Here is a 12,574-nt window from a genome sequence, read left to right as displayed (position 1 = left end):
AGTGCAGAGGACTCTTGTATTTGACTATATATATATATATATATATATATATATATATATATATATATATATATATATATATATATATATAAATAAACAAACTTGCCTATAGGGTATATTTTCACTTTATGTACCTGCTCATTTACAGACCAAGGTGCACGGACTTGACAGTTGTATTTATGGAAAGCATTATAATAGGTGACTTGGTAGTCATGTATTTTCAAGCATTTATGCAATATAACACCACCACCTTTTGTTGTCTTTATAACTAAACTGTTTTGTTCAGTAGAGGGTGCAAATGTGTGTATTGCTCTGAGCTATCCTCTCCATTATGCTATAGTATCCCTTGTAATATCAGTCAGGCTATTAATGAGAAGACAAGCAGAGAGAATGAACTGAAGACTGGGTTGGTACAGATGTATCACTTAGTTTGAAAGCAAGATAAACACACGCATTCTCATGCGCTGCTCCATTCCAATGAATTCTCCCCTTGTAAATATCTATATGGGTGGGCTGGTTTCAATATAAGATGAAGACATTTATCTTCTTTTCTGGAATATTTAGAATGCTGGACACACCCAACATTTAGAAAGTATTTAAAATGTGTTTAAAAAGGAGGTTTTCTTACAAGGGTGCAGCTGGGTTACACACAATTAACCTGTAATGAGAGAGAAAAAAAGTTCCCACTGCACTTATCGAGCCTGGACTACAATACCAGCTTTATATATTTTTGACCTAACAACAACATATAGGGCAGGGGTGTCCAAACTTTTTGCAACGAGGGCCAGATTTGGTGAGGTGAAAATGTGTGAGGGCCGACCATTCAGCCTGACATTCCTTGAACCATTAACATCATTTAAGTCATTTAAACTAGGCATAACTTTTATGACATTCCCCTGATAGTGGCAGATCATTTCACTATTGTGTCCAGATATTATTGATACGGCTACACGATTCCTGACTGCACTGTGCTGGCGGGCCGCATTATTATTAATTTCATGATGGAGGCTGAGGGCCAGTGTAAATTTGAAACCGGGCCGCAATTGGCCCCCGGGACTGACTTTAAACATGCCTGATATAGGTGCATTATTATTAAAGGAGAACTTAACCCTAAAAATGAATAGGGCTAAAAATGTCATGTTTTATATACTGAACTTGTTGCACCAGCCTAAAGTTTCAGCATCTCAATAGCAGAAATGATCCAGGACTTCAAACTTGTCACAGGGAGTCACCATCTTGGAAAGTGTCTGTGACACTCACATGCTCAGTGGACTCTGAGCAGCTGTTGAGAAGCTAAGCTGCGGCGTCGGCACAAATGATCAAGCAGAAAATGAGGTTGGTCTGTAATATAAGCTGATGCTACAGGGCTGAATATTAAATTCTGATCGTAGTTTCACTGGTTTCTGCGCTGCCATGTAGTTATTACCTGTAATAATTACTAATCAGCCTTGTATTGTGACATTTATATGATATATTTAGTATATTTTGCCTCGATCCCTAAGCTCAGTGAGTGACAGCCGCACAGAGCATGTGCAGTGAATCAGCAGAAAAGAAGATGGGGAGTTACTGGGGCATCTTTGGAGACACCGATCTTCCTTGCTAAAGGGATGTGGTTGCCCGAGGCTGGTGCAGAAGCCCAAAACATAATGTACAATATTTCTAGACTACTTCTTTATTTTAACTGTCCTTTAAGGTTCGAGTTGTTTTTTTGTTTTTTTTAAATTCAAATTTTCGAGTTGTATTATTTAGTCAAAACTCACATTTTCAGGTTTTAAAAAAAAACTTGAATATTTGGGACTTATTATACCCAGACCCTGGAAATAGCTGAAATTCGAAAATACACCATAGAACCTAAAACCTGTCAAGGACATGAAGGAGTCAATCGCCCCTTGAACCATTTGAAAAGGTTAACAGCCTTTTTGTTCAAGTTTTATTCAGAGTGTTTTGCCCGAAAACTTAATTGATTTGAGCGATGAAAGTTTTTTTCTGCAGAAAACTCGATAAATTCGAGTTTTCGGGTTGCGGGACTCGAACTCACAGATTTCGTTTTTGCCATTAGAGCTTTTTCTTAAATAAGATACCATTCGAGTTTCGAGTGCATTCAAGATCATTGTAACAAACGAACTTTGATAAATAACCCCCATATTGTTTCGTACATTATGAGGCAGGTTGAATATTAAATTTGAATTTTCGAGTGTCAAAATTAACACATTCAAATTTGAACCCCCCTGTGTGAGATTTATCACACTACTCATGGAAACAGTCCTTAGGGTAGAACTTCATGGGCGGTTTTACCTGCAATACCTGATTGCATCCAAAACTACACAACTGACGGATGAAGACGCAACATGCATTGTTCGCACCCGACAGTTGTGTCATTTTGGATGCAATCAGCTTCTGCGTGCGACATTTTTATTACTTACATTAGATTTGGTGCATCTGACATGACAACAGTGATTAGTCTCATCGTGACGGAACGGAAGGTATCGCAGGTAAAATCGCCCATGGAGTTCTACCCTAACTCAAATATCCGCCACCTAAAACCTGCCGAATTCATTTAAAAGTTAATCGCAAAGGTCCGCCGAGCCATTTGGAGATGTTAATAGCCTTCCTGACATTCAAGTTTTTTTTTTCTGAGAAAACTTGATTCGTACAAATTGAATACGAATCAAATACAATTACATTTTTCGTGTTGGAACCATTCGATCAAATATTAGACATTCAAATTTTTTCTTAAATAACCTCCCAGGCGAATTGTGAGTATATTCGAATTAAAAAAATTCACTTGAATTCAAGATTTGACCTTTAATAAGTGGGCCTCTATCTGTGCAGACAGTATCCTTGCTGGATTTCTAGTTGTTTGGAAGAATCTGCCCCTTAGGAAAAAAAAATTGTATTTGCAGCACAAGACTGAAGTGCCAACCCCATGCCCTATATTAAAGAATGGCTTCAGGTGTTCTTGTGTTTGGAACACATAATAAAGCCTCCAGATGAGAATGCAGAAGTAAACATATGTGTAAGGGCTTTAAAATACAATCAATACAAGGCTGTCACTGCTTGAAGTATAGTGAACCTGTTACAGCCTGGGTATTTAAACATAGCCAGTCTTGTATACAGTAAGGAAAAACATAGAGTGTTGGTTAGTGGCTGCAAGTATCAGGTGTTATGTAACTTGGTATTTTATTTTATTTACAGAGGGAGGTTATAGCATCCGCAATAATGGCATAAACACCCTGTGGTTCTGGGCCACAATCCACAGCATACTCAAACCACAGAATAAAAGTTGGCAACAGCCCCCGGCAAAACTCCTCCTGAAGAGCTGCTGCATGTTACAGTATTGCTTCCCCTACCTGGAGCTTTCAGCCTACTGTCCCCATGGAGGAAGCAATTTCAGGGTGATAAGTTTCCATTCATTACTTACTCCAACTTTAATAGTATTATAGCCTATATTTGTCTTAATTAAAAAGATGGGCTTTGCACTGGTGATTTAGGGGATGTAAACACTGTTGCTCAGCTATACTTTACTCACATTTTGCTGGACAATAGGTACAAATTGCAATGCAATTGCAATACTCCAACATACTTTGCAGCATTACTGAACTGAGCGATGATAAGTTTATGTTTCTAACATCATTTAGAAGATGTTCTCGTTTTTCTAGGGCCATTGGTCCAATGAATGCAGGAGAATCCTTCACAGAGAATTCTACCTGACCTGTGAAAACATGGATCCACCTGTTCCCTACAGGTGGAGCCTGAATCATTAAACAAAATTTTTCTGCCATAGAACAACTGAACTGCGGTGTTGTTTTCCCTTCTGAAGTCTGATTACAGTATAATACCGGGAAGCCAAAACTATACCATATGTTCGATAAAAGCAAAATGCAAGGTCACAAAACATATGGCTGATAATTCATGTAATTATGTTCTGGCCACCTTCTAGAGATAGTGGTGACACTCCCTTTAATTGTTTCATAAGAATACATCATGATAAAAAATTAACTATTCCTTCTTTATTAGATGAGAAAGTAGAAATGCGTTACTCAGACATGAAAGGTAATTATGTAAGCTGCATAATCGTCTCCTCCTTTATTGCAAAGCTTAGACTTTAACAGTTTGCACTTCCATTGCTTTTTGAGGCCAGGAGTAGGCGTCCACCACAAACTGGTCATAGTCAGTGCTGTACATCTGCGAGCGGACAAACGCCTCCTTATTTTCAGGCTCGGGGAAGACAGATGCAGTGTTATCTTTGTAGGCGTTTTCTACAACCTGAAAAGAGAAAATATTGCTTTAATAGTTCTTATTATCACAGAATAATGATGTTATGGGTCTAATGATGTATTTATATAATACAAATTGTACTCCTCTGGATTAAGAACATGGTTAAACATTTCAACTCCCACAAGCCTTTAAATTAGTCTGTGTTCCTCCATAATCATGCCCCTTTTCCCACCCTACTGGGGTAATAAATACAGATGACTCCTGAAAAACATTGAGTGTTTACAGGTCTGTTACGACAGGTGGAAATATTGGAGCTCAGCCTAGCAAAGCCAGAACTCAGAGCAGCTGCAATCCCACAAAAAGTGGCATTGTACTTGTAAAGGATAAGCACAAGGGGGTGTGGCAATGCGTTAGGCACGCACCATTGGCTAAAATTATACTCGTCTGGAGAACTCCATGCCACCATGTTTTAACTGGCCAAAGTAAGAGGCCTTCACCTGTATGTCCAAATAAATGGTTTGAACTTTTAATTATACTTTAGGTCATTACTTTGGAGAAAAACTCAAAATTGGTTTGGTTCTCGTTATATGTTTATGCACCCATGGACTGGGGTGAACTTTGAGTATATTTTTCTCCCTTTATCTTTATTGCCCTTATTACTGGACATTAATTCATAGTGGTGCTGTTATGGGCAATCTGCATCAATTTTTCTATTTTGTCCAAAGTAAACCAAGAAGTAGGATACCTGGGAACATTTACAACAAGCCAACTTGGAACGCTGCAGGAAAGAACCTAGGGCCAGTTCATTTATTAAAGAAGAACACCAGCTCTGGGGACAGAAACAAATCACGACACTCCAGGGAATTAGCCTTTCCTTATCCTTGCCCTGACCGGTATTTTCATTTTTTTACCTGAAAATCAGTAATGAGCACATTTGCTGGTATGAATGTGAATGCATAGACACATTCAGTTGGCCTGTGGGCCTATAGATAAGACAAATATTTGACATATGTCACATCTTTTGGGCTCATTTGCCATCGCAGTTGTGGTCACTCAAAAATGGACAGTTGCAAGAGCTCATATTGAGTCAAAGAGAAACCTTTGTGCCAATGGAGGCAGTGGACGTATCTTACCTTTACAGCTATCTTTACTGAGACTTCTTGTATAGTTTGCAAAGGTGGATATAGACGTCCCTCCTCCAAGTGCTTATCGGAGACTTGCTGAGCAATAATCTAAATAAAAAGCAAAAGAAAATGTTTTAATAATGACAATACCTTGCAATTCATTGTTTGCACACACACTTACAACTTAAAGGATAACTAAAGCTTAGCAAAGATGAAGGCTAGAAATAAATCATATATTTTAAGAGCCCAAGGCAATCACATCCCTTTGGCAATCAAGATTTGTGAATCAAAAGATGCCCCTGTAGCTCCCCATGTTCTTTTCTGCTGTTTCACTGCACATGATCTGTGCTGCTGTCACCCGAGCTTAGGGACTGACTCACAACATACACAATTGTATAGATTGTAGAAGTCATAATACAGGGCTAATTAGAAATTAATTCTCATTACATGGCATCTTAGAAACAAGTGCAAATTGCATCAGAATTTAATAATAAGTCCTGTATCATCAGCTTCTATGGCACTTGAACTTTGCTTTCTGCTTGATGATTTGATACACCCCCAATCTTAGCTTCTCAACAGCTGCCAGGAGCATACTGAGCACTGACACAAAATCCAACATAGTGGTCTCCTGTGCAAAAACATTATAGAGATTCCAATATTTTAGGCTGGTGCAGAATTTCAGTATATAAAATATGACATTTCTACCCATGTTTGTTTTTAGGGTGTAGTTCTCCTTTACATGACATTTGCACTTTGTCTTGCATTAGGATTATTAATAACAACAAGCCTGAAAATAACTAAACCTTTTTCTTTAAAGGAATTGGTCCTCAAGGCTAGAACCGGCTAGATTTACCAGGCTTTTGGCTCAACTAAGAGTCAGCAATTCTAGGTTTAACTGAATGCAGGAAGTACATAGACAGTATCATCGACACTCTGGCCCTTCAAAGCTAAATACCTGTAGAAACCAGTAAAATAAGAATGAATGTAAATTACAAAATCCTCAGAGGGCCACTCTATAAAAGCTCACATTAATTCATCAATACATAATTTTTTTGGCTTTGAATACTTTAGTCACAAAGCACTTTAGCTGCCGTTGATTTGACCCTACATAATATTTTCCCTAAGGCATCATACATACAGTGTGGCTGTCTTGCAGCTGATTTTTATTCCAGCCATGGCAGTGAGTTTGTATGTTCTATGTGGGTGTTGTCCCACACAAAATTATACAAACAGGTTTATTGATGCCTGATAAAATGGACCCTACTGTGTGTGTAAATAGTGATAGTGATAGTGATAGAGACCTTAGACTGTAAGCTCCACTGGGGCAGGGACTAATTAGGAAAAGAATGGGCATTGTACTTATTTTCAATCACCAACATTTTGACCAGTTAAAAAATTAAAGCAAAGGTCTGATTGATTGCACAAATGCGGTGGTGCAATTTACCACCTACTGTATCTTTGTAAAGCTCATTGTACTGCACTTTTCTGATTTCACTATACTTGAAATTAATGATTTCACATTAACTACTGTTATAAGGCTCTGCAGCAGTTCTCTAACGAAAGGATCCTGAAAGACATACGTTAAAATATTACCTGTCATATAAAAGCAACACATGATTTGGAGACATCTGCATAAATATAATGACAATATTTATGGCAGATGCCAAGGTTGTTAGTATGGCTTACGTCTCTTTGAAGCCCCAGATTATAGTTTGTGACCTGGCAAATAATTGTTAGGAGGGATTTTTGAGCTCATCCCAAACAATGCAACAGAATAGCATGTTACACTGCTGTAAGGCTGTATGGCAAAAATGTTCATAATAACAGCAAATAAAAGATAATAAATAAAAATAACGGGTTCTCGTGAGGCAACTTCGGATGACTTCGGAAAACAAAGCTAACCAATTGCCATCCCACCGGCGATTTACATTATTAGTCGATGTGAGGCAGTTTGGGGAGATTAGTCGCCCCGAAGAAGAGGAAATTTGTCGCTGGGCAACAAATCTCCCTGAATCTGAGCGTGTGTCTCTGCCCTAAAGCCTGAGCTCACCAAAGGTGCCAGTGAGCCAGTCTGACCCTGTTAGATGTTGATGTTAGATAAAGGAAAATGTATCATGCATGTAAAGAAACATGAAATTTGAGTTGATATACAAAGCCAAATCCCCGTCTTGCCTCAGATGCTCTCTCTCTCCCTCTCTCTCTCTCTCTGCTCTACTGTCAGTGATACAATTCTTTTATTTTTTATGATGTTTTAAAAAAGGTAAAATGTATCCATGTACCATTTTAATTATGCTTTTCTTAGGAATTAGGAGCCTAAGTAGCAATTTATTTTGGCAAACTCTCCAATGCTTTGTAGCTGAGTTGAAGTACAAACTGAAGTAGATGTGACTAGCATGCATAGTGAGACAAATTGCTAGAAACATGATCTCAAACCTAAATTACAAACAATTGGTAGCCATTAATGGGCTTGGAACTAAGATGCAGCTGAAAATAAGCCAGGGAGGAAGACACATGGGTTAGTCAGCATTTTGATGGATTAATTCATTATATTCTCTTTATTGTATTTCTGGAATGAAAGCTCAAATGCTCAGTCTATCTGGCACAAAATCACTGTATCTCTTTAGCATCTTACCTATTTGCTTATTATTTAATGCACAGAGAATTAATATGAAGAAAAACAATTATTAATCGAAAGGATAAAACAGGTCCTGTTAGGGGTGATTGATTCAAGTTTAATATGGATCATCTACCATTATGTTAATCCCATGCAACCTTCAGAATGCAAAAAGTACGTGTTTGACACAATATACTAAAAATATTGGTAATTTGCAGTGCATGCTGTATAGTGTTCACCCACACAGAGATCAAAGTGTAATGCTCCAAATAACCACAGCCTTTACATGGTTGTTGGTGTGGACCAGCCAAACAAAGGCCCTTTTCTCAAGTAAACAAGGCATTTATAGACAGAATATGTTTCTATTATACATTTCCCAAAGAGTCCTGTGGTTACTTCCTTGATCTAAGGAAGGAATTAATCATAAAACAACAACAAAACTACTACTTCAGAAAACATAAGATCGCAAAGTAATTTAATTCATGTTCATATCTCAAGAATGGTTTGAACAGAAACTTTCCCTTCATGAAATGATATTTGGATACAGTGAAACCTGAATTTTACATACCCTGATTTTAAGTTCTATCACGTTTTACAGGATTTTTTTGCAGCCCCACTAATTAATAGTGTTTTTTCCGATTTTACACCAAAGTATTCTTCTGTTTGTCCTTAATTATTAGTGAACTTAAGAGGTGTAAAATACTAACCAGATGTATATTTTGTCATGGTTCATTCTGTAAACAGCCAAGTCCAATTACACTGAAACTCATACAGTCATGCACAATCACTTATTAATTTAGGTTGTGCTTGTGACTGTCAGAAAGGTCCTGCACATACCCCCCTCCATAGTGTAACATTAAAGGAAAAACAAACCCCTTATTGAAAAAAAAAAAACAACCCCCCACCCAACATAGACCCCCGCACCCCAGCCTAGCTGCTACCCCGGGTAAATGCCCCTAACTTTTCTTCCGGGTCTTGGGTAATCTGCAAATGAAACTGCGGAGCGGCGCATGCGCAGTTGGAGCAATTTCGCAGTTTGCGACAACTGTGCATTCGCCAAAATAGACTGAAATTGCCAGAAGAAGACACAAAGACCTGGAAGATGGCTGCCATGAACTCCGATCCCTGAATCTGCACCAAGGGGTAAGTAAAAAGTTAGGGGCATTTGCCCGGGGTAGCAGCTAGGCTGGGTGTGATGAGGGAGGGGGGGGTCTATGTGGGGTATGGTTTTTTTTAATAAGGGGTTTGTTTCTCCTTTAATGCTGCAATGCTTAACCCTTGTCATTAACACAGTAAATCTTTTATTTCAAAGAAAAACTGACTCCTGTGCTTATATCATTTGAGTTTATGAAGAATAAGTTGCTTTAACACATTTCCCTGATTATACATTTTCCCTGATTTTCGCAGGTCCCCATAAAAAGTAAATTGGGGTTCTACTGTATGTCACTCTTTACGCCTCTGTGCCTTGTAATTTCAGGCCTAAACCCCAAAGGACCTTTTGGTCACAGCACATACAGTATGAAATGAGGCAGAGTTCTTTAAATCTATATGTGTCTGAAATCTACTATACTCTCTTGTTTGTGATGCATCTACTATACAGTTGCCAAAAATGGTGTGATAAGTATAAGCCTTTGACCAGTACAGCCATACTGAGTGACAACGGTTGATTATAGTTGCTTTATGTTTTCTGTGGTTTATGTAGTCAGTCTCCTGTGGTCTGTTGTATGTGAGTCAGCCCACAAGGCAGATCAAACCACCACATGAGGACTGCAATTAGATGCAACGTGAGGAGTCAGCCTGCTACTGTACAGATCAGCTTGACCAGATATACATTAGCTGAAATGTTAGAATAACAGCTAATGTGCCATATGTGCTGGGTGGTGGGGAATAAAGTAAATAAATGGAGCAAACTCAGTCAAGTTTGATCCATGAATTCATTGATGTGTATGTGTCATTTTTACAGGAAGGAAGTGAATGGTCACATGGCTAACAGGAAGTAATTCTCCATGCTTTGAGTAAAGATTTTAAAACCTTTTCAAAACGAAAGCAAAGTGCTTTTTTTTCAAACCGTTCTGCACTTACAGTATCACTATTGTTTATATTTATGTGTAATATCTTTAATGACACTGACCTGTTAACAGAAGAAGTGTATGTCTTTTGAAAAGCGGTGATTTTAGTATACAGTCTCAAAATTAGAATATACTGTAACAAAGCTGTCATTGCAGCTGTCCACAGAATGTGTGCCCACCTCCTAAAAAAAATTTGTGTGACACCTGATTTATTCCTACCCTGCCCCCTACTGACTTCTCCAGGGCCTAGCCCTTCCCCCACACTTTTACTCGCTGTGGTCTGGGCTTCAAGACTTGGTTTGCTGACAGACTGGGACCTCATATTTTAATAATATTTTGCCCAGTCAGTCTTAGAACAGTGTTAACTCTGCTCATTTTCAAGACTGAACACAATACAAACAAACAGTGATCAGTGATGGGCGAATTTGAGACGTTTCGCCGAAAAATTAGCGAATTTCGTGTGAAATTTGCGAAACGGTGAAAAATTCGTGAAACGGCGCCGGCGTCTCGTTTTTGACGCTGGCACCCGTTTTTGACGCCGGCTTCCATTTTTTCGACGCCGGCGCCCGTTTTTGACGCCGGCGTCTGTTTTTTCGAAAAAAAATTTGATGTCGGCGAATTTCGCAAATTTATTCGCTGGCCGTGAATCGCGCAAATTCGCCGCAAATTCGTGCCTGGCGAATATATTCGCCCATCACTAACAGTGATATCAATAGGTGCGCACATGCCAGTAAATCACTACTAAATACTGACACACTTGTTGACTTACGCAACCCCTTCTACTCACTTTCTTGTACTAATAAACCAAGGATCATAGCAGTGAAGGATGAGCCTAAAAAATACCTGTCCAAACTTTTCTATTGTCTTCTTAGCTACTGCATAATCAATAGACCACCACAAATCATATAAACCCTACACAGTCTAAAGTCAAAAGAATACTATAATAATAGTTAAAATAATATATTTTTATCATTCATATATGAGGCAACTAAATAGTTGCAAGAAAGTGATAGCCAATCTTGTTTTCAACAGAAAAATGACATTATGTGGGAATATTGCATCCATATACAGTACCAATACATGCTAGGCTGGGAAAAAGAAACCTCTTGTGATCTTTTCTCAAGTCAAAGTATTTATTGAAATTCCTTAGAACAGCCCAGAAATGAAAGGGTTCTTTATGGTTATGGAATTAAAGATATGGGATTCACGACCAAGGGAAGTTGTTCTGCAACTATATGACACTTAGTTGGAACTAGAAAGACAATGACAATTGTTTCTAAAGTATAAAATGTATGATGAAAATAAAAAGTCCTGAGTATTAAGCAAATACAAACACAGATGGTTAGTCTCCAGCCTTTAGTGTTTTCTTTTTATCATGTAGAACCACTGCCTTTGTTTACTCCATTCTAAATTCCTTGTCATCACTTGGCTATTAGTCTACTCTACACTGCTTGCCTATATGTGCCCTATTGTTCTCCAAAGATTTTTACCTTCTTGTGTCTAAATGGTGCTTGTAGAAGCTCACTTTTTATTTATGTTCTTCCTCACTTGCTAATAGGTTTATAACGAAACTGGTTGAAATCAGTTTATTACAGTATTAAGTCTGACTAAGTGTGGCAACCTCCAAACAGGATTTCATCAGAGAAGCAAGTTTATTTGTATTTAAAGAGCAGAAGTATTTGGCAGCCCAGAGAGATCTCTCCCATGCTTACTGTTACATGACTTTTTATAATGCAGAATAAACAACAGTATCAAATCATTATCATATCTATCATTTGATTGGCTATAAACTGCTTTATCACTATGATTTGTTACATTATTTTACATTAATTGCCAATGTTATACAAATACGTATGTTATAATCATCTGTCTACAGGTTAACTTTTATCACAGCTTTTCAATTTTTTTCAACTCCCTATTTATTGTTATTCACGTTTCATATTAAAATTGCTTTCTTGTCAGGTGTTTATCACAAGGCTAAATCTGCTAATCATAGTAAGCATTAATAAAGGCATTAATAAAAATTAATAAAGGCATTAATATTGTTATAATCCACATATAATTATCACTAATCAACAGGCCTCAATGCTCAGCCCTAACAACAGTTACTGTATCTTTTGTAGAAATTGACTGTAATAAAATAAACTACCGTATAATCGCTTTTTCTTACCTCAGCAGTGGTGAGAAAGACATCATCACTTATGTGTCTCACTCCGCATGCAACAACACCAAGAGCTACACCTGGGAACACATAGGCATTGTTGCCTTGTCCGGGGTACAAAGTACGTCCATTTGGAAGAGTGACAGGATCAAAGGGACTTCCACTTGCAAAAATGGCACGGCCCTGTAATAAGTAGTCAAGAATAAACACACTTTAATTACGAGGCATTGTTTATACGCTACATTACAGTCAGTACAGTTTATTCTCCTTTATATAAATTCATTATTTACTGTAGAGGGACAATTATCAACAATTGTTTAAAAGTATAGATAATCATGTAATAGAGACAAAGATTTTTCGCCATTATTTTACACATATTTAGGAAAAA

General features: G+C 37.9%; 1 protein-coding gene across 2 annotated transcripts in view; it reads right to left on the bottom strand.

Annotated features, from left to right (window-relative positions):
* Positions 1 to 3,990: 3,990 nt before the first annotated feature.
* Positions 3,991 to 12,574, bottom strand: part of me1.L (malic enzyme 1, NADP(+)-dependent, cytosolic L homeolog) — a 203,176-nt gene continuing 194,592 nt past the window's right edge. For both annotated transcript variants that reach the window (XM_041563053.1, XM_018263440.2), the window contains exons 12-14: positions 12,196 to 12,369; positions 5,352 to 5,450; positions 3,991 to 4,266 (exon numbers count right to left, since the gene is read on the bottom strand). In XM_041563053.1, the coding sequence (XP_041418987.1) occupies positions 4,099 to 4,266; positions 5,352 to 5,450; positions 12,196 to 12,369 (441 nt within the window). In that variant the 3' untranslated portion in view covers positions 3,991 to 4,098. The remainder of the gene's footprint in view (positions 4,267 to 5,351; positions 5,451 to 12,195; positions 12,370 to 12,574) is intronic.

The sequence above is a fragment of the Xenopus laevis genome, chromosome 5L (assembly GCF_017654675.1).
Source record: "Xenopus laevis strain J_2021 chromosome 5L, Xenopus_laevis_v10.1, whole genome shotgun sequence".
Taxonomy (NCBI): domain Eukaryota; kingdom Metazoa; phylum Chordata; class Amphibia; order Anura; family Pipidae; genus Xenopus; species Xenopus laevis.
Note: the sequence above shows the minus strand (reverse complement) of the source record. Positions and strands in the feature narration are given on the sequence as shown.